Source organism: Cynocephalus volans, chromosome 1, assembly GCF_027409185.1.
Source record: "Cynocephalus volans isolate mCynVol1 chromosome 1, mCynVol1.pri, whole genome shotgun sequence".
Lineage (NCBI taxonomy): Eukaryota > Metazoa > Chordata > Mammalia > Dermoptera > Cynocephalidae > Cynocephalus > Cynocephalus volans.
This window is the reverse complement of record NC_084460.1, coordinates 10,438,334-10,464,460: the sequence shown is the minus strand read 5'-3', so window position 1 is coordinate 10,464,460 and position 26,127 is coordinate 10,438,334. Positions and strand designations below refer to the sequence as shown.

The following is a 26,127-nucleotide window of genomic DNA, read 5'->3' as shown; positions in this document are numbered from 1 at the left end:
TTCTCCTTCAGGTTTACCAGACAGATGGGTTAGCCCGACGTCTCTCCTCAGGTCCCCAATATTCCTGAATAAAAGCCGACTTCCACTTTCACCAACATTTGACTTTTGAGTGGTTTGCTTTTGAAAGGGGGCAGGCCGCCAGACCTGGGCCAGAGAACAACCTCAGGTCTCTGAGACAGTAGAACCCGGACCTCTGGGTTCATAGAAACAGAAAGAGGAGGTGGTGCCAGGAGCTGGGGGAGGAGGGAAACGGTGAGTTACTGTTTAACGGGTGCCGAGTTTCAGTTCTGCAAAAGGAAAAATTCTAGAGATCTACTGCACAACAATGTGAATATACTTAACACTAGTCAACTGTACACTTAAAAATGGTTAAGATGGTAAAATTTATGTTATGTATTTCTTACCACAATTAAAAAAGGGGGCCTTAAAAAAGGGGGCCTCTGGATATGTCAAAACTTCTACACAACAGGGAAAAGGCAAAGAAACGTTCATTGCCACAGTCACTGGGCTGGGCTGTGGAGACAGAATACGTGCTTTCAGGTCCAGTGAGGACAAGGCACACTTGGGTGTCTGAGTTAGGAGCCACAGGATAGGACAAAACTACTGGGGTGGGGGTGGAGGGCTACCAAACTTCCCAAAGCTGAGGGGTCTGAGGTGAAATGCTGGAAGCACACACAAGGCACAGGAACAGCAGATGAAAGCTCAGGGCACAGTCTGACAAGATGGAGTGAGGGGACAGGGGAGAGAAGAACAAGAATGACACTGGAGAAGTATGTTCTTTACCCTGAAGATTAGAAGAAGGTGGAGAAGAGGACAAACTTTTAGGTCACTCGAAAGTGCTGCCAGAACATGAAAATAAGCTGCCTTGAGATGTATAAAGCTTCCTGGGCCGAGCCCGTGGTGCACTTGGTAGAGTGCTGCGCTGGGAGCGCGGCGACGCTCCCGCCGCGGGTTCGGATCCTATATAGGACTGACCGGTGCACTCACTGGCTGAGTGCCGGTCACGAAAAAACGACAAAAAAAAAAAAAAAAAAAAAGGAAACTACCTACCACCGGTAGAGATGTATAAAGCTTCCTGAGGCTCTAAATATTGAAATACAGGTTTCTAAGTACTAAGTACCTGACTGATGTCATGGCTGACATTCAATAAATCCTACGTGCTAGGCACAAAGCACTGGACAAGAACTATTGAATCCTTCCAATAAGCCCATGAGGTGGGTTCTCTTACCATCTGTAGTTTACAGGTGAGGAAACTGAGGCACACAGGGGTAAGCAACTTGCCCAAGGTCCCTCTACTACTGAGTGGCAGAGTTGGACTTTAATCCAGGCCCCCTGGCTACACAGACAGGCTCTTAACCTCTATCCTAGAATGACTCAACAGAAGAAACCACCTCATCTGGTGCTCTTCAGAGTCTTAGCGAATCCTTAGGGCCTTGGGTGAGGAGGGCTCTGGTGGGAGCCAAAGGGTGGGTGGTCCATGGGCACAACCAGAGCAGAATCAAGTCTGTCTGCTTTACACGCTGGCTTTTCAGGGAGAGTCCTCCCAAAGAAAGGATTCTGTGGGTGTAAAAAAAATGCGAACCACTTCTCTAGACCACCTCCTCCCTTCTGAAGATGTGGAAAACTGAAAACCACAGGGGCTTAGGACCTCATCAAAGATCAGCAGCAGCGGGGCCGGTGCTGGAACTCTGCCCTGACTGCTTGGGCCAGGGCTCTTCCTACACACCACATGGCTTCAACCTCTTGGGCACAGGCACCTGAATGCCCCAGGCCCCCGCTGTCAAGCTGGCTCACATTCACAAAGTGCTTAGCAGGTGCCTGGTGTTGAGCCAAATACTTAAAAGTTGAATGGCCTCAGCTCATGTAATCCTCCCAGCTGTCCACTGAGCTAAGCTCTATTTCCTCATTTACAGATGAGGCTGGAGGTTCAGAAAAGGAAGAAACACAGATCCAAGAAAGTGGCTTCCCACTCCATCCATTTCTGTCCCTCCTCTCCTTTGTCTAGTGGCTCCCAAATGCCTGGGTCATGCACAGCATAGTTACTTTCAGGACCTGCTTGTTGCTGATTCCTAGTTATGATGCAGCATAAAAACCAAGGGCATATTATTAAATATTTGTCATACTAACTGTGGTTTTGTTGTGTTATATTCCTCTTCATGTGTGCTCATTTTCTTGGTTTGCTGCTGAGGTAGCTAATTGTTTATTCCGAACTTCTACAAATTAGAGATTTTGTTGTGGCCCTACAGCAACAATCCTACTTTGCCTTTTCATGAACATTTATGCACTTATTTTCTCCTCTCTGTGTCACCTTTGTCTTAGGGGAGTGTCTTGCACAGAAACACATTTGTTTGGAGTTGAACCACCTTTGTCATTTAGAGACTGAGTCTCAAAACATAAAGTCTTGACTTAACCCTGAGAACAGAGAAATTTATTTCTACCACAATTTATTGTTCTTTAGTTATTTTAAAAATATATATAACTTACCTGAGGATATAGAGAAAAGGAGTCTGATAACCTAAAAGAAGTGGGGTCTTCTTTGTTATACTGTCCAAACTTCTGACACTGTTGAAAGAAAACAAAAACAAACAAACAAAAAACACATGTAATTAGTGTCACCTGGTAAAGGAAAAGTCCTTGGACTAAGAGCTGTTTTTTTTTTTTTTTTTTTTTTTTTTGGTACAAGGATCAAGCCCTGGACCTTGGTATTATTAGCACCATGCTCTAACCTACTGAACTAAATGGCCAGCCCTGCAATCTTAACCCTGCCACTTACTGTGAGTCCTAGACCAGCACCTCCCAAGCATCAAAGGGCAGACAATCACCAGAGGGTTTTGTTTAAATGCAGACTCTGGGAAGGAGCTAGAGATTGTGCATATCTAACCAGCTCCCAGGCAATGCTGGCCTGAGGACCACCATGACCACAGAGGGGCTAGATAAGCTCTATCAGGTGCTTCTTCCATATTAAGACCCTCTAAGACCATGAAAACTCACAACTATAGATACGCCTTGATGTTCTCTCACATGACAACTCAATTTTCTTCCCCTTTGCGATGGCAGATTGCTGAAGCACAATGTTTTCTCTTCCTGCCTGTTTTTCTGATCACATATTTCCTCCAGCTTCTAGAGAACGAGACTATCCACCATTTAAAGAAACCTCATCTCTTAACAATTACCTTCTTCCTACCAAATCTAATGTCCTTTTCCAGTTCTCCTCTTGCTGAACTTCCTAGCAGCATGAGCCAAGTGAGTTTTCAAACACTGAAACTTTCTCCTTCAGCTGCTAAAATACTACTTTCCTATTTCTCATCTCTCTAACCAATCCTTCTCAGCCTTCTTCAGTGGCTCCTTGTCTTCCTCCCTCCCCTGGACTGTGGACTCCTCAGAGGTTAGTTCTTGACCCCTTACTCCTATCCTCACTGCTTCGGCTACAAGTGAACACTAAAGCAAAACTGATGTCATTCATAACCATCTCCTAGCATCCAGTGCTGACCACTGGCCTGTGCTCCAGTCAGGACTTCACCTAACCACAGGACATCTTTCCTTTGACATACTTTGCAAGTTCACATTCAACCTATCAAAAATAAACTATAACATTTAAAAAAAATTCAGGGGCCGACCCCGTGGCTCACTCGGGAGAATGCGGCACTGAAAGCACAGTGGCGCTTGCAGCGCCACGGCCACAGGTTCAGATCCTTTATACGGATGGCTGGTTTGCTCACTGGCTGAGCGCGGTGCGGACTACACCAAGCCAAGGGTTACGATCCCCTTACTGGTCACACACACACACACACACACACACACACACACACACACACACACACACACACACACACACACACACACACACACACACACACACACACACACACACACACACACACACACAATAAATAAATAAATAAATAAATAAATAAAATTTTAAAAATTCAGCTTCTGCCACTCTATACTTGCTCTCCTTTCCTATTTTCTACCTTACCACCATTCTTGCAGTTACTCACACTTGAAACGCAAGTCAATGTTGACTTTTTGGCTTTTGATTCCACATACAGTCATTTCACCAAGTTTAATCAATTCTTCTTTTGGCATACATCCTGATTCCAAACCTTCAGCTCCTTCCATTTCTACTGCCACTCCCCTGGTGTCAGCTCCCTTGAGCCTACTAACTCGTTCATTATAATAGTAGCCTTTTCTCCATACAAATCACATTATATGGTGATAAATGTAAACTCAAGTGCATTGCCATTGACATACTCCTCCTTAAGAATCACACACACCTAAGGCTCCTTCTTGCCCTAAAGGCATTCCCCAATCAAGGTGTACCTTCACTTCCTCTGTTCCCCACCACACAACCTAGCCTCCTGTGTCAATGGTCTCTCCAAAGTCCCCAGGATAAGCTGAAGGGCACAGCAACCTCCCACAGGCTTGTTCATGCTGGGCCACCACTTGGCAAGCCTTGCCGTCTCATCTCCTCTTATCCTAATTTTCATAAGATGACCTGCCTCAGCAGACATGGAAACATGGAGGCCTGAGCCGGCATGCGTCACCCTGGGCTGCGGCGGCGACCGCGGCTTCTGACCCCCCCCCCCCCCCACACACACCCCCCGCCCGTCCCTGAAGCTGGAAGCAAATCAATCCGCGGGCCAAGAAAGGGAGACGTCCAGCGGGAGAGGCAGAAGCTCCACAGAGACCACATGCCCTGCGGGGCCGCCATCACACGATCCAGCAGGTAGGCTTCACCGCCGCCACCCGGCTCCATTCCCAGCCCAGCCCAGTGTGCACAGAGCGAGGAGACATCTGGCGGGGGAGGCGGGAACACCACGGGGTCCACGCTGCTGCTGCGCAATCCAACAGCCCGGCCCAATGTGTACGAAGGACAGAGTCATCCAGCAAGGGAGAGAGAAGCTCCGTAGAGTCCACACACCCTATGGGGGGGGGGGCCACCGCCGCGCAATCCAGCAGCAGGTAGGCTTCCCGGCGCCACCCGGCTCGATCCCAAGCCCGGCCTAGCGCACACAGAGCAGGGAGACATCCTGCAGGGGAAGGGGAAGCTCTGTAGAGACCACACGCTCTGCGGTGCCTCCGCACATCCCAGCAGCCCAGGCCAGAGTGCACGGAACAGGGAGAAGTCCAGCACGGGGGGTGGAAGCTCAGCAGACAACACACACCTTGCGGTACCGCCCCGTGACCCAGCAGCCCGGCAGAATCCAAGCTGAACAGAGAGGTGGCTCCCCGGAGAGGCCCAAGACCGGAGGCAACCACACACGCAAGGCACTAGTGGCCAACTGAGTAGTCACTGAGGTAGCCATACCAAATTGGCAACCACAGCAACATCTTAGTCAGTCAATAGTGTCAAACCTGTGGACTGTGAAACCCCCTGCCACAATGAATAAACATCCAAGAAAAGATACCAGAAATATGAAAAATCAAGAAAGTACACCACCAAAAGATGATAAATCTCAAGCTCTAGATCCTATAGAACAAGAAGCCCTTGAAATGACTGACAAGGAATTTTGAGTGATAATTCTAAGGAAACTGAATGAGATACAAGAAAACTCAGCTAGACATCATGATGAAATGAGAAAAAGTATACAGGACCTGAAAGAGGAAATGTGCAAGGAAATCAATGCCCTGAAAAAAAATGTAGCAGAACTTGCCAAACTGAAGAAGTTATTCAGCGAAATAAAAAACACAATGGAGAGTTTAACCAGCAGGCTTGTGGAAGTTGAAGAGAGAACCTCTGAACTTAAAGATGGGCTGTTTGAAATAACACAAGCAGACAAAAAGAAAGAAAAAAGAATCAAAGGCATTGAAGAAAATCTGAGAGAGATATCAGACAACTTTAAGCACTCAAATATCCGAGTCATGGGTATTCCAGAAGGGGAGGAAAAAGGAGATTGCTTTGAAAACCTATTCAACAAAATAGTGGCAGAAAACTTCCCAGGTATAGGAAAAATCACAGATCTTCAGTCCAGGAAGCTCAACAATCTCCAAACGTATTCAACCCAAAAAGGTCTTCTCCAAGACGTGTTATAGCCAAACTGGCAAAACTCAAAGACAAAGAGAGAATCTTAAAAGCTGCAAGAGAGAAGCGTCAAATCACCTATAAGGAAGCCCCAACCAGACTAACATCAGACTTTTCATCACAAACCCTAAAAGCCAGAAAGGAATGGGATGATATATTCAAAATACTAAAAGACAGAGATTGTCAGCCAAGAATACTCTACCCTGCAAGGCTGTCCTTCCGAAATGAAGGGCAAATAATATATTTCTCAGACAAACAAAAACTGCGGGAGTTCACCACCACACGACCACCCTGACAAGAAATCCTCAAGGGAATTCTCGGTTTGTTTCCTGAAAAATAACTACCACTGCCATAAAAACCCAAGAAAAATCAATACCCACTAGTATAATAAAAATGGCATTCATGAAGAGAAAACAAGCAAACAAAAATGCTATCTACAACCTAAGGAACCGACAAACACAAAAAAACAGTAAATCAGAAAGCAAGGAACAAAAGACACCTAAGACAACCAAACAACAATCAATAAAATGCTAGGAATAAATCAACACTTTTCAATAACAACTATTAATGTAAAAGGCTTAAATTCCCCACTCAAAAGACACAGACTGGCTGACTGGATTAAAAAGGAGGACCCAACTACATGCTGCCTTCAAGAGACCCACCTCACCCATAAAGACTCACATAGACTAAGAGTGAAAAGATGGAAAAAGATTTACCATGCAAACAGAAAAGAAAAACGAGCTGGAGTAGCTATTCTTATATCTGACAAAGTAGACTTTAAAAACCATAAAAAGAGACAATGAGGGACACTATGTAATGATAAAAGGACTGTTCCATCAAGAAAACAAAACAATCATAAATATGTACGCACCCAATGTTGGAGCAGCCAGATTTATAAAACAAACTCTATTAGACCTAAAGAAGGAAATAGACACTAATATCATAATAGCAGGACACCTGAACACTCGCTGTCAATATTGGACAGATCATCTAGGCAAAGAATCAGTAGAGAAACACAAGATCTAAACAAGACTCTAGACCAATTGGACTTGGCAGATATCTACAGAACATTCCATCCAACAACCTCAGAATAATGAGGCCTCGTGGCGCAACGGTAGTGCGTCTGACTCCAACAACCTCAGAATATTCATTCTTCTCATCAGCACATGGATCATTTTCCACGATAGATCACTTATTAGGTCATAAATCAAGTGTCAACAAATTCAAAAAAATTGGAATTATCCCATGTATTTTCTCAGACCATAATGGATTAAAACTAGAAATCAATAACAAACGAAATTCTGGAAACTATACAAACACATGGAAATTAAACAGCATTCTACTTAATGACATGTGTCAAAGAAGAAATCAAGCAGGAAATCAAAAACTTTATTGAAACTAATGAAAATAATGATACATCATACCAAAACCTGCGGGATACTGCAAAAGCAGTATTAAAGGGGAAATTTATTGCATTAAATGCTCACCTCAGAAGAATGGACAGATGGCAAGTGAATAACCTAACACTTCACCTTAAAGATCTAGAAAAACAAGAACAATCCAAACCTGAAGTTAGCAGATGAAAAGAAATCATTAAGATCAGAGCAGAACTTAATGAAATTGAAACCCAAAAGTCAATACAAAAGATCAATGAATCAAAAAGTTGGTTTTTTGAAAAGATAAATAAAATTGACAAACCATTAGCATGGCTAACAAAAAAAAGAAGAGAGAAGATTCAAATAACAAAAATTAGAAATGAAAAAGGCGATATTACAACTGATTCATCTGAAATACAAGGAATCATTCGAGACTACTATAAACAAGTATACGCCAACAAGTTTGAAAATCTGGAGGAAATGGATAAATTTCTGGACACACACAAGCTCCCAAAACTGAGCCATCAAGATGTAGAAAATCTGAACAGACCAATAACAATAAAGGAGATTGAAGCTGTTATCAGAAAGCTCCCAACAAAGAAAAGCCCAGGACCAGATGGTTTCACAGCAGAATTTTACCAAACATTCAAAGAGGAATTGACACCGATTCTTTACAAACTATTCCAAAAGATTGAAACGGACGCAAATCTCCCTAACTCATTCTGTGAAGCAAACATCATCCTGATACCAAAACCAGGTAAAGATATAACCAAAAAAGAAAACTGCAGGCCGATATCCTTGATGAATATAGATGCAAAAATCCTCACTAAAATACTAGCAAACAGAATACAGCAATACATACGTAAAATTATTCACCACGATCAAGTGGGATTCATCCCAGGGATGCAAGGTTGGTTCAACATATGCAAATCAATAAATGTGATACACCATATTAATAAAATCAAACACAAGGACCACATGATCATCTCTATAGATGCTGAAAAAGCATTTGATAAAATTCAACACTCATTCATGACCAAGACCCTCTATAAAGTTAGGTATAGATGGAAAGTATCTCAACATAATCAAAGCCATATATGATAAACCCACTGCCAATATCATCCTGAATGGGGAAAAGCTGAAAGCTTTGCCTTTAAGAACAGGAACTAGACAAGGATGCCTACTCTCACCACTCCTATTCAACATAGTGTTGGAAGTACTAGCCAGAGCAATCAGAGAAGAGAAGGAAATAAAGGGCATCCAGATTGGAAAAGATGAAGTCAAACTGTCCCTGTTTGCAGATGACATGATCCTATATATTGAACAGCCTAAAGCCTCTACAAAAAAACTCTTGGAGGTGATAAATGATTTCAGCACAGTAGCAGGATACAAAATCAATACACAAAAATCAGTAGCATTTCTATTCTCCAATAGTGAACATGCAGAAAGAGAAATCAAGAAAGCCTGTCCATTTACAACAGCCACCAAAACAATAAAATACTTAGGAATTGAGTTAACCAAGGATGTGAAAAATCTCTATAATGAGAACTACAAACCACTGCTGAGAGAAATTAAGAGAGGATACAAGAAGATGGAAAGATGTCCCATGCTCTTGGATTGGAAGAATCAACATAGTGAAAATGTCCATACTACCCAAAGTGATATACAAATTCAATGCAATCCCCATCAAAATTCCACTGACATTTTTCTCAGAAATGGAAAGAACTATCCAGACATTTATATGGAATAACAAAAGACCACGCATAGCCAAAGCAAAGCTGAGCAAAAAATAATAAAGCTGGAGGCATAACACTACCTGACTTTAAACTATACTACAAAGCTATAATAACCAAAACAGTATGGTACTGGCATAAAAACAGACACACTAATCAATGGAATAGAATAGAGAATCCAGAAAGCAACCCACACACCTACAGCCATCTGATCTTTGACAAAGGCACCAAGCCTATACACTGGGGAAGAGACTGCCTCTTTAGCAAATGGTGCTGGGAGAACTGGATATCAATATGCAGGAGAATGAAACTAGACCCATACCTTTCACCATACACTAAACTCAACTCAAAATGGATTAAAGAGTTAAACATACATCCTGAAACAATAAAACTTCTTAAAGAAAACATAGGAGAGACACTTCAGGAAATAGGACTGGACACAGATTTCATGAATACGACCCCAAAAGCATGGGCAACCAAAGGAAAAATAAACAAATGGGATTATATCAAACTAAAGAGCTTCTGCACAGCAAAAGAAACAATTAACAGAGTTAAACGACAACCAACAGAGTGGGAGAAAATATTTGCAAAATATACATCTGACAAAGGATTAATATCCAGAATATACAAGGAACTCAAACAACTTTACAAGAAAAAAACAAGCAACCCAATTAAAAAATGGGCAAAAGAGCTAAGTAGGCATTTCTCTAAGGAAGATATACAAATGGCCAACAGACATATGAAAAAATGCTCAACATCACTCAGCATTCGGGAAATGCAAACCAAAACTACACTAAGATACCATCTAACCCCAGTTAGGATGGCTAAAATCCAAAAGACTCTGAACGATAAAGGCTGGCGAGGTTGCGGAGAAAAAGGAACTCTCATACATTGTTGGTGGGACTGCAAAATGGTGCAGCCTCTATGGAAAATGGTATGGAGGTTCCTCAAACAATTGCAGATAGATCTGCCATATGACCCAGCTATCCCACTGTTGGGAATATACCCAGAGGAATGGAAATCATCAAGTCGAAGGTATACCTGTTCCCCAATGTTCATCGCAGCACTCTTTACAATAGCCAAGAGTTGGCAACCAGCCTAAATGTCCATCATCAGATGAGTGGATACGGAAAATGTGGTATAGCTACACAATGGAATACTACTCAGCTATAAAAACGAATGAAATACTGCCATTTGCAACAATATGGATGGACCTTGAGAGAATTATATTAAGTGAAACGAGTCAGGCACAGAAAGAGAAATACCACATGTTCTCACTTATTGGTGGGAGCTAAAAATAAATAAATAAATTCACACACACACACACACACACACACACACACACAAAAAAAAAAAACCCGGTGGGGTGGGGGGAAGAAGACATAACAACTATAATTCCTTGAAGTCGATATGACAAGCAAACAGAAAGGACATTGTTGGGTGGGTGGGGGGAAAGTGAGGAGGGAGGGAGGTTTTGGTAATGGGCCACAATAATCAACCACATTGTATATCGACAAAATAAAATTAAGAAAAAAAAAAAAAAAGATGACCTGCCTCAAGGCTCACTGCCCACATAAAGTCTTTGCCAACCACTAGGAAGGACCCTCTGTTCACCTATCCCGCCTTTGAAATCCTAGAGAAGCAATATTTAAATTGTGTTTGAAATGTTGCCACTCCCAGAAAATGGCTCCATGAGATGGCAAGGGCAAATGTGGGGCTAAACAAAGTTAAATAGGCTTCCTCACGGGGCTTTTCAGTGCCTTTGATCACAAATATATGCTGTGAATCTCTGAGAAGGCAAGATTATATGGTCTGCCAATTACAGATTTACTGCCTCCCAACTCCAAATTCACCCTTTTGCCTGCTGTGAAATGACTGTGGGCCCTTCAACTATGCTTTCTTTGTCAGTAGAGGGTGCTGGAGGCGAGCGTTAGCTTCTGGGTACCAGTGTGCTCACTCAGCAGCTTCCCCAGCACCAGGTTCCTGCAGTGCTATGGCTCCCCAGTGCTGGGCTCCTGAAGTACATGGCAGCCAGCAGCTAGCCCAGCACCCTCGCATGACTCTGGTGAGAGCCACTTTGCTGTAAACACCTTACCCTGTCACCCCCAGAGGGTGGATTTTCATCAAATTCTAGAGAGTGAATTTTGAGCAAGTTCCTCTGGCACAGCACCATGGCAACTTCCCTGCTATGAAAGACTCACCATGGCTGTGCCCTCCCAACTAGGTCTGGATCAGTCCTGGGGAAAGGGGTTCTTCCTTGGGTGTTCTATCTCAGCCCTAAAAATAGTGGCTGCCTATTATATCTGCTAGATCTCTTTAATTCTTACTAGTCATTCCATCATTATTCTACTCCCCTACTGTAGTGGTCATTCTTTCCATATTACTTTCCCTATTTAAATTACTGTGTGATTTCTCTCTCCTGACTGGACCCAGAATGATTCATGACTAGCCTCCCTAAACTCAATGGGCCTGGACCCCTATTTCCAAAAACCACCTCCCAGATCGGGAGGAGAAATATAAGACCACGACATTCAAAGAATGACTCACCTAATTCAACTCTTAACATGCACAGATTTATATCACCCCCCAAATGTTCCATGTGTGCTGTTTCTTCCCAACTATAACGTAAGCCCTTGAAAGGAAAATGCATATTTAACACTTCTTTCATATCACTCACAGAATGTCCAGTGGTTGACAAAAGGTAAGCAACTGATAAATTATTTAAGTGACAATTTTCTTCTCTCAAAAGTAGAGCTCAGACCAAGACTGAATCTAATATGCCATTGTTCCCAACTTACCAGTCGGATGAGTTGTCGGTCCAGCCACCGGAGCACATCGGGCCCTTCCTCTGACTCTGCTCGGAACACTCCCAGCCGTGCCATCAAGACTGCTGCGGCCTCCTGGTCAAATGCTGCTTCTATGTGTCTAAGCTGACTCTGTGCATCTGCCCAACTGATAATCCCAGAATTAGTGTCACAATTTCGTTCAGGAAAGACCACTTAGATAAAAATACACATATCCTGTTCCTTCACCTTAGATGACACAGATTTGAATTCATTTTCACAAAGGAATCACAAGCGTTTTACATACATTTCAGTTACTCTCATGTAATTTCCAAAGGCTATAAGCTCAGAATAATACTTATAGAAGAGAACTTCCCCATGTTCCAAAGACATCATGAAAGTAGATGCCCAAAAGGTCCTAAGTCTCAATCCACTGTTCCTTCCTCTAGGTCAATCTTACAAAAATCTAAATGTTTATAAATTCATAAAATGAATTCACAGCATTACAGCCATAGAAAACAGAATTATCATATATACAAAAGTTGACATAATAAAGTTAAAATAAAGATAGACTAGGAAGAGATATGTGCAGCAAATGTAACAATAATCATATCCAGAATACATAACAACTTTTTGCAAATCAGTGAACAAGAAAAATAGGTTTTACAAAATGGGCAAAGGCTATCACAGAAGAAATACATATGGCCAATAAATGTGAAAAAGTACTCAACTCAGGGCTGGCTAGTTAGCTCAGTTGGTAGAGCACAGCCTTGGAACACCAAGTTCAAGGGTTTGGATCCCCATACCAGCCAGCCACAAAAAAATTACTCAACTCATTGATAAAGGGGAAAATACAAATGAAAGTGATAATATTGCTCTATATTTGGATTTTAAAGTTTGACAGTATCCACTGTTAATGAGGAGACAAGGCACTCTCCTTACACTACTGGGGAGAATAAAATTAGCTTCTTAGAAGACTAGTTTTGCAGTATCCAAAATTTCACTTCTATGAAGTGGCAGGAAAGAAATGTCCATGGCATAAAGACCTAAAAATATGAAATGTGGCACTGTTGGGAGCAGGACCTACAATGTCCTTAAACGTAGGACTGGCATAACCCATCCAAACCATGCAATACTATGCAGCCAATACAATAAATAAGATATAGGCCTGCAAACTGAAGACATACATGGACAGACACAAATATAGAGATACATATATAAATATAAAAAGCTGTCATACATGTATATAATAAACATAGTATATAACTTCACAGAAATTGGATTGAGAAGTTAAACTTCCTCTGGGGAACGTGAACAAAGAGACCCATTCCATATATACTTATGTATGCTTGAATATTTTACAAGGAGAATGTATTTATGGGTTACTTATCTAACATATAAAACGAAAAATTATTTTTAATGAAATATATTCCTACTGAAAGATGTACCTACCTCTAGGTAAGTGCTCATAGGACCAACTGGGTTAGCCCAAAATACCACCTCTCATCAAATAAGCCAGTGAAGACTGGAGAAAACCACACAATGGACAACTAATAGATTAATAAAGACAAACTAATAGATGTTAAAATAGCTATTCACAGGAAAACATCAGTCAGTGGCTCAACAGAAAGGAAACTGGGGCTGCTCACTTTCGGGCAATGGTGGTCACACGGATGCGTCTCTGGGTGCTGGAGTGTTGATACTGTGTGACAAACTGGATGGCACCTCTGCCTCCTTGGGGGATTGGGGCGTTGTGCTGTAGGACGAGAGGCCACACACCTCATTACTATTACAGACATGACTCAAACATAGTCACAGAACCTGCTGTGCTCTTCTAAAGCCACTAACACAGTGGTGATGGTAAGGTTCTTGATGCACTTTGAATGGTACACTTAGAATCTGCACCTTTAGGGACAGCCCGTGGCTCACTTGGGAGAGGGTGGTGCTGATAACACCAAGGCCACAGGTTCAGATCCCTATATAGGGATGGCCAGTTGGCTCACTTCGGAGAGCGTGGTGCTGACAACACCAAGTCAAGGGTTAAGATCCCCTTACTAGTCATCTTTAAAAAAAAAAAAAAAGATCTGCATCTTTCGCTATACAACTTTTACCTCAAAAAAAGAAAAACCACATTTAATCCTGAACTCAACTTAATGATATGCATGCTGAAGTATTGAGGGATAAAACATACTGATGACTCAGATTTGTTCTGAAATGCATCAAAAATAAGATGGATTGATGGGCCAATAGATATAAAACAAAGCAAATATAATAAAATGTTAATTACAGAATCTAGGTGATGGGTATATAGGTGTTCACTATGCAATTCTTACAATTTTCCTGTATGTTTGCAATTTTTCATGATAAAATAATGGGGAAAGAACTGATACACTTAAAAATTCACCAACATTACAATGGCTGGAAAAGCTATCATTATTCTAATGACCCTATTAGTTCAACAATAAAGTGACAAAAGCAATTTGCTGTCTGACTCTAACTAAACTCTGGGAGAACTAAAAAAAAAACCATACCAGACCAGCATCAGGCCTAATCCAATACCCAAGTAGTATCAGTTTGTGGAGAAAGTAACCAGAGACCACTGGTGTGTACTAAATCAGAAAACAGGACACTAAGGCATGAAAACACATAAAGAAATCAGGTTCACCTGATTGACTACTTCAAAATAGACGCCAAGTGTAGACGTGGGATCCAGGCCACAGATTTTCCACTGACTTGTGCCACCGACACCAAGCTCCTATGGGTGAGAAGAGGAATTAAAAGAACAACAACAAAAAACCCACCCCTGTGGTTAACTGCTAATGAAAAGTACTGAATGAGTAGGGCAGTCCATTTAGAATATTTTCTTCCAGGTGAAAACTTAATTGAAAATACTTTACTAAAAAAGTACAATTACAGACCAGAAGGCAGCTTAACATTTACATTTATAGTACTTTATTATAATTTTGTTTCATTTTTATTTTTTGGTGGCTGGCTGGTACAGGGATTGAGCCCTGGACCTCGCTGTTATCAGCACCATGCTCTAAACAATCAGCCAGCCCTACAGTACTTTTAAGCTTTTTACACTGGCACTCTGACCAATTTTCATGACATCATATATATTTGTATATATGTCAGCCCTCTGTATCCGCAAGTTGTGCATCCATGGATTGAACCAACCATCAATCAAAAATATTTGAAAAAAATAAAAAATAATACAACAATAAAAGATAATACAAATTTTTAAAAATACAGTATAACAACTATTCACATAGCATTTACATTGTATTGAGTATTGTAAGTAATCTAGAGATGATTTAAAGTATACAGGAGAATGTGCATAGGTTACATGCAAATACTGCACCATCTTGAAGGGATTTGAGCATCCACAGATTTTGGTATCCTCAGGGAGTCCTGGAACCAATTCAAGGAAAAACTATATATGATACATAACACTGAAGTCAACAAGAATCAAGTTAGCATTGGGAAAGAAGTAAATAGAAGAAAAAATTATCTACTTAGCTTGAAAGTTTGACGCACTTCTTTAAACATCATTATTAGAACAAGAAATAAAGAACTGCAGAACATTCACTATAAAATATTAATTTCTAATCCAATTCTTCTATGCAAAAGCTACATATAAATTCTAAAAGAACTAAGGAAATTGTAGTGATATGAAGGCTGCTTTTTACTGACTAGTTGAATGGCTTCCAGTGATGAATATTAAGTTCATTAAAATGTGAACCAAAGTATCACTGTTTCAGTCATGACATCTAGCGGAAAAGACAACAAATGTCAAAAATACCTAAAATCACCAACTGAGATCACTAGACTCTGAAACATACATTCTGTCATTCTAGAGGTGCTGAGTACTACATCATCAAATGCGACTGTACACTAAGAGAGTCATGGAATTTTCTTTATGAGTATATTACTCCAAATGCACCCACTCCGCACCCCATCAGCCGAGTATAGATGATACCAGTCTGGTCTCTCCACCGAGCCGTGCCAGGAGCCTACATACCCTGGCCACAGAACCAGCAATCCCAGGAATGTGATGGAGTGGGAAGAGAGTGGGAAGATTCTTACGTGAAATCACACAGTAGCTCTAAGGTGTACAGCAGAGAGGGCACACACTGCTTCGTCATACTTCCTAAGCATAACTGTAAGATGGATTGATTTTGGGGTGTCCACCTTCCATTTCAGTGGCCTTTACTAAAAGAAGCAGGTGTTTAACATCTGCTGGAAAGTGAAGGGCTACACCCAAGAAAAATGGCAAGGAAGTCAAATGAGCTTGTATGCCTCCCCTTCTTGCCTTACTCAGGCCCAGAGTAGCCACAACCCTCCAGAGCCCCAAAACAATTTTCTCAGTAATACACAAATTCCTTCCTTAAGCATCTACCCTTTAAATGCCTTTACTGGAAGAAGAGTAAAGACAGAATTAGAAGCTGGCTGGGTAGCTCACTTGGTAGAGCATGGTGCTGATAACACCAAGGTCAAAGGTTCGGATCCCCTTACCAGCCAGTTGCCAAAAACAAAATTAGGAAATCACCAATTTATAATCCTCCAATGAAATAAACTGATTCAAGTGAGAATAATCAGTGAATGCTAAAAATCATTAGGCTGTTGGCAAACAAGATTTTCATATTGTGCTACAATCTCATTCAACAGATTACAAGCAAAGGGGAAACGTGCCCTTACAGTGGAAAGGTGCAGGGCAATTACCACCTTCACCACAGGATCTAACTCAGCACCACTAACATGGGATGAGTGGACATAAGCATCTCCAGATTAACACAGCATGAAACTCACATCAACCGGGAAGTATGCTTGACAAGGTTTCCCCCAGATCTAATCATACCTTTAGACCTAACTTCTGCTTTACAATACAGCGAGGAAAGGAACAAGCTAAACACCACTGTGAGGAAAGGATTAGACACATGGAGAATGTGGGATATTCTACCAGAGAAGACACCAGGCACTGTCTCTTTGACAAATCAATGTCGTCTTTTTTTCTTCAATGTCTTTTTTCTTTTTTTTTTAAAGCAAAAATCATAAATGAACAAAAAGATAGGAGGGCTATTCTAGATTTTAAAAAACTAAGGATATATAATAACAAATGCAATGCTACTGGGGGAAAAAATAGTTACAAAGGGCATTTTGGGGTAAATTAGAGAAAGAAAATGGACTAGATATGACATTAGGAAATTGCTGTTAATTTTCTTAGGTTTGATAATGACATCATGGTAGGAGAACATCCTTATTTTTAGCAGTGTGTATTGAAGTTAAGGACTAGGTGTCATGTTGTCTACAAATTATTTTCTAAGGTTCTAAAGCAACTATGGCAAATAGATGATAATCAGATAAAGCAAATGTGGCAAAAAAAAAAAAAGAAAAGATGACGAAGCAATTATGGCAAAATGTTAGCAACTGTGTGACTCTGACTCTAAACGGTGGTACACAGGAATTCATTACACTCCTCTTAAACTTTTCTGTATGTGCGAAAATTGCATTTTCCTCCTCTTTGCATCCTCATCCCCCAACCAAAACTTTCCTGGCCGAACTCTACTACAACAGCCCATCAATCAGTTTGTGCTAATTCATAAAAATATCCTCTTAACCTACTTCAGGTAGGCTTCATCAGGCAGATTTTAATTTTGGAAAATATCTGCAACAGGGAAGCCTTCCTAAGCCCTGCCAGAAAATAGGGCTACAAGCCCCTTAGCCCTCGGGGGTAATGAGTGGACTCATCAGGTGGGCTTTTGGGCAGTGACTTGCCTCTCCCAGGGGACCATAGGAATGTTCTCTCAAATTGCCTGCCTCTGCCATGCTTGACAAAAGTTTAATTTATGTAATCACTCAGGAATGTTTGTTGCTGATGAAGACAAATGATGATGATGTGAAAGATGACATCTGTGGGCTTCCAGTGTGCCCAGGCATTGTCCTAACTGTTTCACGTGACTAACTCATTTAATCCTCCCAACAATGCGGAAAAGTAGGTACTGATATTATCCCCATTTGCCAGATGAAGGCATTGAATTACTGGGAGATTACGTACCTTGGCCAGGCAAGGCGAGCGTAGACCCTTGCCAGGACTGCCCTGGAGAGGCCCACCAGACCAAATGGTTTGCTTCTTGGCAAGTAAAGTACAATCAGAGGAAGTGGGCCATCATCAAAGCCACTCATCCCCGGTAATAACCAAACTCTGCTCACACACACTCAAGATTCGTTACTAGAGAACCCAGATGTCTGCATATACAACAGCCTCATCCACTGCTCAACCAACTCATGGTGGTCTCTGTTGTACAAGGATCATTATTAGCTGAGAGCGAGACAAAGGTATCACCTCTAAGGGCAATGAGTACATAGGTTTATTCCTGAAGGATTTTACCGAATGCTTGCCTTGTGCTGAACAGAATGCCTGTGGCTCTTTGGCACAGAGACCCAAGCATGGGTGGTGGAATCAGGAGACCTGGGCTTTAGCTTCTCTACGTCAGCTATGAATCTGAGCAAGATACTTAACCTCTCTGAGTCTCAGTTTCCTTCACTGACCCTTTAGACAGATGAATGGACAGATGGAAATAACACCACCTCTCAGAGTTGTAGTCCTCCGGGAGGGTTGGTGCTTCTCCCCTCAGCACACACACACCCGACAGGTGACACAATGCAAGATTGTGTCACATGCTCCAACACTTCTAATGGATTAAAGCCAGGGCAGAGGGTGAGGGTGCTGGAGGAGTTTGCCTTACGTTTTCTGACACACACGGTCCTTTCACATTCAGAGATACACATGGACCAATGGCTCCTGCAATCTTCAGTTCCCGAGAGGTCTAAAACAAATTACATAACAGTATAAAGTTAAAAATCACTGAGATCCACCCTGCTATCACAATGGCTACATGAAAGCTTAGAGAAAAAATATGACAGTGTTATCACTCTGTGAAGAAAATCCCACATGGATTACAGTATACAATTGCTCTCCTACAAGATTTTCCAGGGCCAGTGTGAGCTGATTAAAACTTTAAGAAAATCTGCCTTTAGAAACTGAGTTATCTTTGTTCCATTTTCAACTCTCTCAACTCACTTTTCAAACTTTAAAATATTGTACACATAAAAGATAACAATTCTGCCAACAATACTACATTCTTTTCCCATCCCACGTACATTCATAATCATTTACATATTACTAATCAGTGAACATACTGTTCAGTGTTGCTTTAAAAAAACTTAATCTGGGCTGGCCGGTTAGCTCAGTTGGTTGGAGCATGGTGTTATAACACCAAGGTCAAGGGTTTGGATCCCTATACCGGCCAGCCACCTTAAAAAAAAAAAAAAAATCTATGTATGTTGGCTCTGTCATTATGCTGGAGCTCATGAATTAAGTATTTTTGTTTTGTTTTGGGATTTTTTTGGCAGCTAGCTGGTACAGGGATCCAAACCCTTGACACTGATGTTATAACACCGTGCTCTAACCAGCTAACTGGCCAGCTGTTGTTACTTAAATTTTTAAATCTGAATTCATTTCAACAAAGTCCCTTCCTCTTCATCTTTAAAAAAATAAAATCTCAAACATCTGAGAATGCTGTTTAAAGTTTAACCTAGATGATTTAACAATTATCTCAAATTCTCCAAGTAGTAATTCCAATCATACTTTCTAACAGTTCCTTTTAATGTTTTCTCAGTGACTTAGAATCAACTGTATGGGGCTCATAAATCTCTACATAGAAAAACAAATCTAAACTCACAATACCAACTATGTTAAAGCACTCTGGCTGTTCTTCTGGCAGGCACTAAATATAAACCACAACTCTATGCCACCCTGATGGCTGGGTGCACACAGACCACTGTGTGGTTGCCTCTGTCTTCAAGCCACAGTGCTGCTCCTAACACCCACCCATCACCCCTTCTAACTCCTGCTGTCCTAAAGCAGGGCAGAGCATAGCCTTGCAGGGGAACCAGTCAACTCTTTGTACAGAACATTAACAAATACACAGGTCATCTTTGAGAAGCAAAGGGATAAAGTGAATAATATACTTTGTGATAGCCTTTTCTTGGGATCCTTTTATTTGGCCCTCAGATGCCTGTATCCAGCAGGCTAAGGTTGCAGGATTCTGACTACTGAAGAAGAACACTGTAATTCCATTAAAATCTTAAAAGTCTATCATACCTTTACTTCCAAAGCAGCACCAAATGCCATTTGGAAATCCCCATGAAAGTCTTTACTAAAAATTCTTTGGAATGTCTGTTTGAACAGAGAAGTGTTGAAAGAATCTCCCATAACCATGTACCCTCTAGGTAAGAAAAAGGAAAAAAGAAAGTGAACGTTAGGATAACCAAAAACCTTTCAACACTTTTCACTATTTACAAACAATAATTTAAAGAAAAAAAAAAAAACCATGCCCATAAAAGTACAACTAACTTAAATAGAAAACAGCAAGTTTAGTTTATACTTAGGAAAGAAACTATTTCTAAAACATTAAACAGAATGCTTAAGAACAGTTCTATATTTTTATTACTGTGGTAGCCATACAAATCTAAAGAGATGATAAAATTTCATAGAACTATACATACACACATACAAAAGAAAGAATGAGGGCATGTGAAAACTGGAGAAATCCTAGTAAGGTCTGTAGTACAGTTAATGGTATTGTGCCAGTGTCAATTTCCTGGTGTTGACATTATACTGTATTTACGTAAGATGCTAACATTGGGAGATGCTAGATGAAGAGTATAGAGGCTATTGTAAATAGAGCTGCAGTAAACATGGGAATACAGGTATCCCTTTAACCTGATGATTTCCTTGACTGGGTAAGGAAAATGTGGTATATATACTCAATGGAAAACTACTCTGCCATAAAAAGGAATGAAATTCTGGCATTTGCAGCAACATGGATGAACTTGAGAAAATTATGTTAAGTGAAATAAGCCAGGCACAGAAAGAGAAATACCACATGTCCTCACTCATAAGTGGGAGCTGAAAGAAACAAAGAAAAGAAAAGAAAGAGAGAAAGAATTACACTAATATAATGAACTTTCAAAAAAAAAAAAAAAAAGAGGTGGGAGAGGGGGAGGGGGTTAGCGAGAAATTAGTTAAGGGTCACAAAGATTGACCATATTTTGTAAACATGAGTATACTAATTATCCTGATTTGATCACCACATTTTATATGTACCCTACCAATATATATTATCAATTTTTTTTTAAAAAAAAAAGTATAGAGGGACCTCTCTGTACTCCCATCACATTTATAATCTTGTGTAAATCAGCAATTATTTCAAAACAGAAAGTTAAAAAAAGAAAGAAAAAAAGAAAGAACCCTTCAATCAATAAGCCCACCAGTTTAAATGAGATATCCACTGAGAGAACATCTCCAACTCTTCTCATACTTCTTTGGTATGAAAAAATACCTAGGCTGTGGGAAATCCTTTTCAAGTTAATTCACTGCCTCAAAACAATGAGTATTTGACTTCACAAGAATAATTTTTTCTAATTTGTAAATATTGATATTCATCCTTTATTGAAGTTAGAGGAAAACACTGTTCACAGTTTCAGCACTTCATGTATTTGGGTAGCTTGATGTGTGTTATGCATCCAGGATATCAGAACTTGGAAGAACACAAGAAAGATGGTATAACTACCTTGGAGTGTCTGAACGCTTCAGCAAGGGGTCAGCTATTTGGCCCCAAATATCCACTGTCCACCTCTTCCTTCATGTGTTCCCTGGCTGCCTGGAATAAAGATGACGTTTCCCAGCCTGCCTTGTGTGTGGCCATGTGACTCAGTTCTGCCTGTTGCAGTGCCCTCTATGACGTGCGGGGTGTGTTCTTATAAGAAGAGGCATATCCTTCTTTGACCTTCCTTCTTTCCTGCTGCTGTGGCTTGAGCTCCAACAACCATCCTGAACTACAGACTGCATATTAAGGGTGGTGAAACAGCTAGGTAGGAGCCTCAGCCCCCAGTGATGATGAGATCAATATACCAGCCTTGTGCTGCCTACCACCAAGAGGGAAATAAGTTTGTTTTGGGTTTTCTGTCACATTCACACAAACCTAATCCTAATTCACACTTGCCCCTCTACAACACACCTGCCAAGTTATCATCCAGATTAGGCTTGAACTCCTCCAGCATCAGGGAGCTTACTCTCTCCAGAACTGTCCATTCCACACTTGGACAGCTCTGACTGTTAAGATCTTCATACTGAGTGAAATTCCGTTTCCCAGAAGCTTCCACCCACTGGTTCTAATTCTACCCTTTGGTCACATACAGAACAAATCTGATTTCTTCTCCACAAAACAGTCCTTCAACTGTTGAATATAGTTCTCATGCCGCATCTGTCTTCAGCTAAATCTTTTCCAGCTCCTTCAACCATTCTCCCTCTGCTCCCCTTTGAACATTTCCAGTTCCTCTATATAGCCTCTTTAAATTGAAATGCTCAAAGGAAAATAACATAATCTGGATAAATTGTGGCTAGCACCAAGGAAGCCAAGACTATGATCTTCCTTGAAGATAATCTCCTATAACACAGCCCAGGATCACCTTGACATTGCTGAAAATCATCCCAAACTGCTGGCTCACCTTGAGCTATCAATTAGAACCTCTAAATCTTTTTTTAAAAATATCATCACTAACATATTTGTGCAATAGGTGATCTGACCTGAATGCTAAGTTTTTCAGAGTCAAAGACCTCAGCAAGAATCTGTTGAAAGCTATGGCATCTCTCCACAGAAAAAATATGCACACATAAACTGGCATACAATCTCAGAGATGTTCACAAATACACTAAAGCTTGCCTGTGGGTGCAGCATGTCAGGAACTCTCAGAGGGCCTCGGTAAGAGTTCACCTTATTAAATGTAGCTCACTGATACAGCCCTATCAGTGTCATTTAATTTCTAACACATCTGCTACCCTCCAAGACAGATGCATGTGACTTGGGTTCTACCCTCTACCCCTTGACTCAGTGAGGACCAGCATCACCTGGAGCTTCTTAGAAATGCAGAATCCCAGGCCCACCTCACGGCTCTACACCAGGGCTTCTCTAATTCTTCTGTGCATCAAATCACTGGGGATCTTGCTCAAATATGAGTTTGATTCAGTAGGTCCACAGTGAGGCTCAAGACGTTGCATGGTTCTCAAACTCTGCTCCATGTTAGAATCACTGGAGGAACATTAAAAATGCTAATGCCTAGACCATACCCCATAGTAATTAAATCACAATCTCTGGGGACGAGACCCAAAGCAAGAGTAATTTTTAAAGGTCCCCTGGTGATTCCGACATGGCTTCATACTAGTGTTCCACATCAGTGGTTCTTACACTTTTACGTGCACCAGAATCTCCTGGAAAGCTACTTCCCCAGTTTCTGATTCAGGAGATCTAGGGTGAGGCCCAAGAATGTACATGCCTAACCAGTTCCCACAAGCCTCCAAGGTTGCTGGCCCAGGCACTATTGCACACTGAGAACCACTGCTCTGCACTCCAACCTGTGAATACAATACTGACTTGGGCACTAAGTCAGTGTATCTTGTAGCACACCCTTTAGGCTGAGCGTGCACTTGGTATTCACAAAGTGTAGTCACACAGCCAGGTCAAATTTCCCCTAATTGCTCCAGCATTCAAATCCTATTTTCTTCCCTTCTTACAAGGAAGTGTCGTGCTAAAGGCCAGATACTCCTTGCTTGCTTGCTTTCCTGACCTGGTCTCCGTACAAGTCTAACAACTCTAAAGAAGAAATGAAGTTATTAATATGACTTCTTCATAGTGAACCCTTGGGACCTCCTGCTAATCACTGCTTCTTGCTCCAAGGGGCCCACACCCCTCCCCAGCCACTGAAACCACACCCCAGAGCTACCTGAAAATTTCTCTAAGTTGTCTTTGCTCATCCCTATGGCTCCACCACTCATTTCTCTTTCCTTAACATAACATGCTCACTTTTCCCAACTGTTCACTGTCAACATACCCAGTAAGATTTGTACAACACTTCATCTCCAAAAGTCCAGTTTGATCAAGAGCACAAGCATAAATATCAATGCAGTGACCATTTGCTGCAGCTCGATTAGCAAGCATCTCATAGTGCTGTGAAGAGAGGAAAACTACCTTCAGGAAAAAGTAACGTTATTCTCAAGATATGCCTTAATGTACCAAAGGATATAATCAAACATAAGAATACAGAAATCATTTTCTTAAAATCATCCAAATAAAATAAAAATATAGTTTTCAATATCAAAACACTCTGAGCAGTTTTAAAGCCAACCACTCTAACTCTAAGGTCTGAGAGTAGGGACAGTAATTTAATAGCAGCCAAGATTTGGATGATCATCTCAGCAAGAGCATCTTGCTGACCATGATGCATGGCCTCAGCAAAGCAGCTCTCACTCCAGTTTACCACAATTACAGCCTGTATCCAAGAATACCTACCTTGGTTGCCTTTTTCATGAAACGGGTATTATCTTTCTCAATATCATGCCAGGAACGAATAGGAATCTTTAACTCATCTCCAACCACCATGCCAGGCCCTTGGGTTGGGGGACCTCCAGTGAACAACATGATTCTGGCTCCTGTGTTTGGAAAAGTGCCCTAAAAGAGTAAATAGCAACATTTTAGAAGTATACAGCCCTACCTCCAAGTATAGTTTCAATTTTCCATAGAAAGACTCCAAAGACGAATTCTCTTCAGCTATTCTTAATACTGATGCTACTGCAGAATAATACAGATCATGATGCAGAAAAACAGCACTTATCTTCTTCCAACCTCATGGTTTTTACTTTTATTAATTTAATGTGAGCACTTCCCATTGTTCTAATTCCTAATGTTTTTCATGAAAACTTTTGGTACTTTTAAAATATCAAGGGGCTCCTTTGATATGGATAATAATAATGACGAAGCATTTTCTGATATAATGACACAGACAGTTGGTTGACTTAGTCACAGCTGATTTCCAAACAAATTCAATACACTTTTTGAGAGCAAGTTTACATGATTTGAAGGGTCCCGGTAAATTCTGAATTACCTCTAACAAGCCAACAGCAATGGACAAAGCAACACCAGTGGATCTCAAAGGTCTCTTCCCCTGAGTTACAGGCCATGGATCCCTCTGCAGCTCCCCAAGAAGATCAGTGAAGTTCATGTCTATCTTGTGAACAGGCTGCAGAAATCTGCACAATTTTGAATAGACAGATCCTCGTTTAATAAAGTACTCTGGTCTTCAACTCTAGGTGACACACAGTTACTGCTCTTCAAAATAATTATTCAGAGTAGAAAAACCTGCAACTTTTTTCTTCAAAGTTATCTTTAACTACAAACACAAAACAATCTGAAATAACTATTGAGGAATGTAATTTAAAGCGTAATACTTAACAATTTATATATGTAGCATGGAAAAACAATCAACAAGCAACAAAGGGCTGGCTGGTTAGCTCACTTGGGACAGCGTGGTGCTGACAACACCAAGGTCAAGGGTTATGATTCCCATACCAGCCAGCTGCCAAAAAAGAAGAAAAAAGTTTTAAGCAGCAAAGAAATCCTAAGGACATGCCGAATATGAATTTAGTCCAGGTAAGGTCCATTTTCGTGCACAATCTTCATCATTCTAAAGATTCAGTTTGTATTTCTCTTGAGCCTCAAAAGCAACACAGAGTAAAAACACTCTGGTTTCTTACCAGGGTAAGAGGTTGTCCCCAGCATATCAGGCAATGCATTTTTTCAAGTTTATGGCTATTAACTCGGCCCAGGGCAGCCCCAGGCACTTGATGGGCTGAGTGAAGTGAGTACCTGTTAATAGGTTTGTTGGAGGGCACCCAAAAGAAACCTTTTTAATTTTTCCAGTTTTACTTAAGGACTAAAAAGGACAACAGCCATGTTTCCAAAAGGCAGGAATGACTGAGTACAGTGGTCTCAAAACCTTTTTGCTAAAACATTAAATATTGGTTAGGCTTAATCATTTTTTTCTCTAATAATAAGAAAACAAAAGTTCTAATATTTTTCTTCCCTAACTCCCATGGGCCGTCCTGCCTGCCCACTACAGTATATGTAACACTATATGTCACCACCTCACCTGCTTGAAACAAAAGGGTGTTCCTGGGGTTGAGCAGGTCTTGCTTGCTGCATGGGCATGCCTGGCTTGGTCAGGCCCAGCATATCCTAAAAAAACAAAAAGGACTCATTTCCTATAACACTAAAAGTGAACATCTAATTAACTGTTAAGATATGCCCTTACTCCTG

The 26,127-nt window shown here is 41.0% G+C and overlaps 1 protein-coding gene across 4 annotated transcripts in view; it reads right to left on the bottom strand.

Moving 5' to 3' along the window:
* SEC23B (SEC23 homolog B, COPII coat complex component) overlaps positions 1-26,127 on the bottom strand; it is a 47,833-nt gene that overhangs the window by 13,100 nt on the left and 8,606 nt on the right. For all 4 annotated transcript variants that reach the window (XM_063089831.1, XM_063089822.1, XM_063089840.1 and 1 more), the window contains exons 6-15: positions 25,961-26,046; positions 24,917-25,061; positions 24,325-24,483; positions 23,867-23,982; positions 20,079-20,202; positions 18,661-18,741; positions 14,580-14,669; positions 13,564-13,670; positions 11,930-12,083; positions 2,485-2,562 (exon numbers count right to left, since the gene is read on the bottom strand). In XM_063089831.1, the coding sequence (XP_062945901.1) occupies positions 2,485-2,562; positions 11,930-12,083; positions 13,564-13,670; positions 14,580-14,669; positions 18,661-18,741; positions 20,079-20,202; positions 23,867-23,982; positions 24,325-24,483; positions 24,917-25,061; positions 25,961-26,046 (1,140 nt within the window). The remainder of the gene's footprint in view (positions 1-2,484; positions 2,563-11,929; positions 12,084-13,563; positions 13,671-14,579; positions 14,670-18,660; positions 18,742-20,078; positions 20,203-23,866; positions 23,983-24,324; positions 24,484-24,916; positions 25,062-25,960; positions 26,047-26,127) is intronic.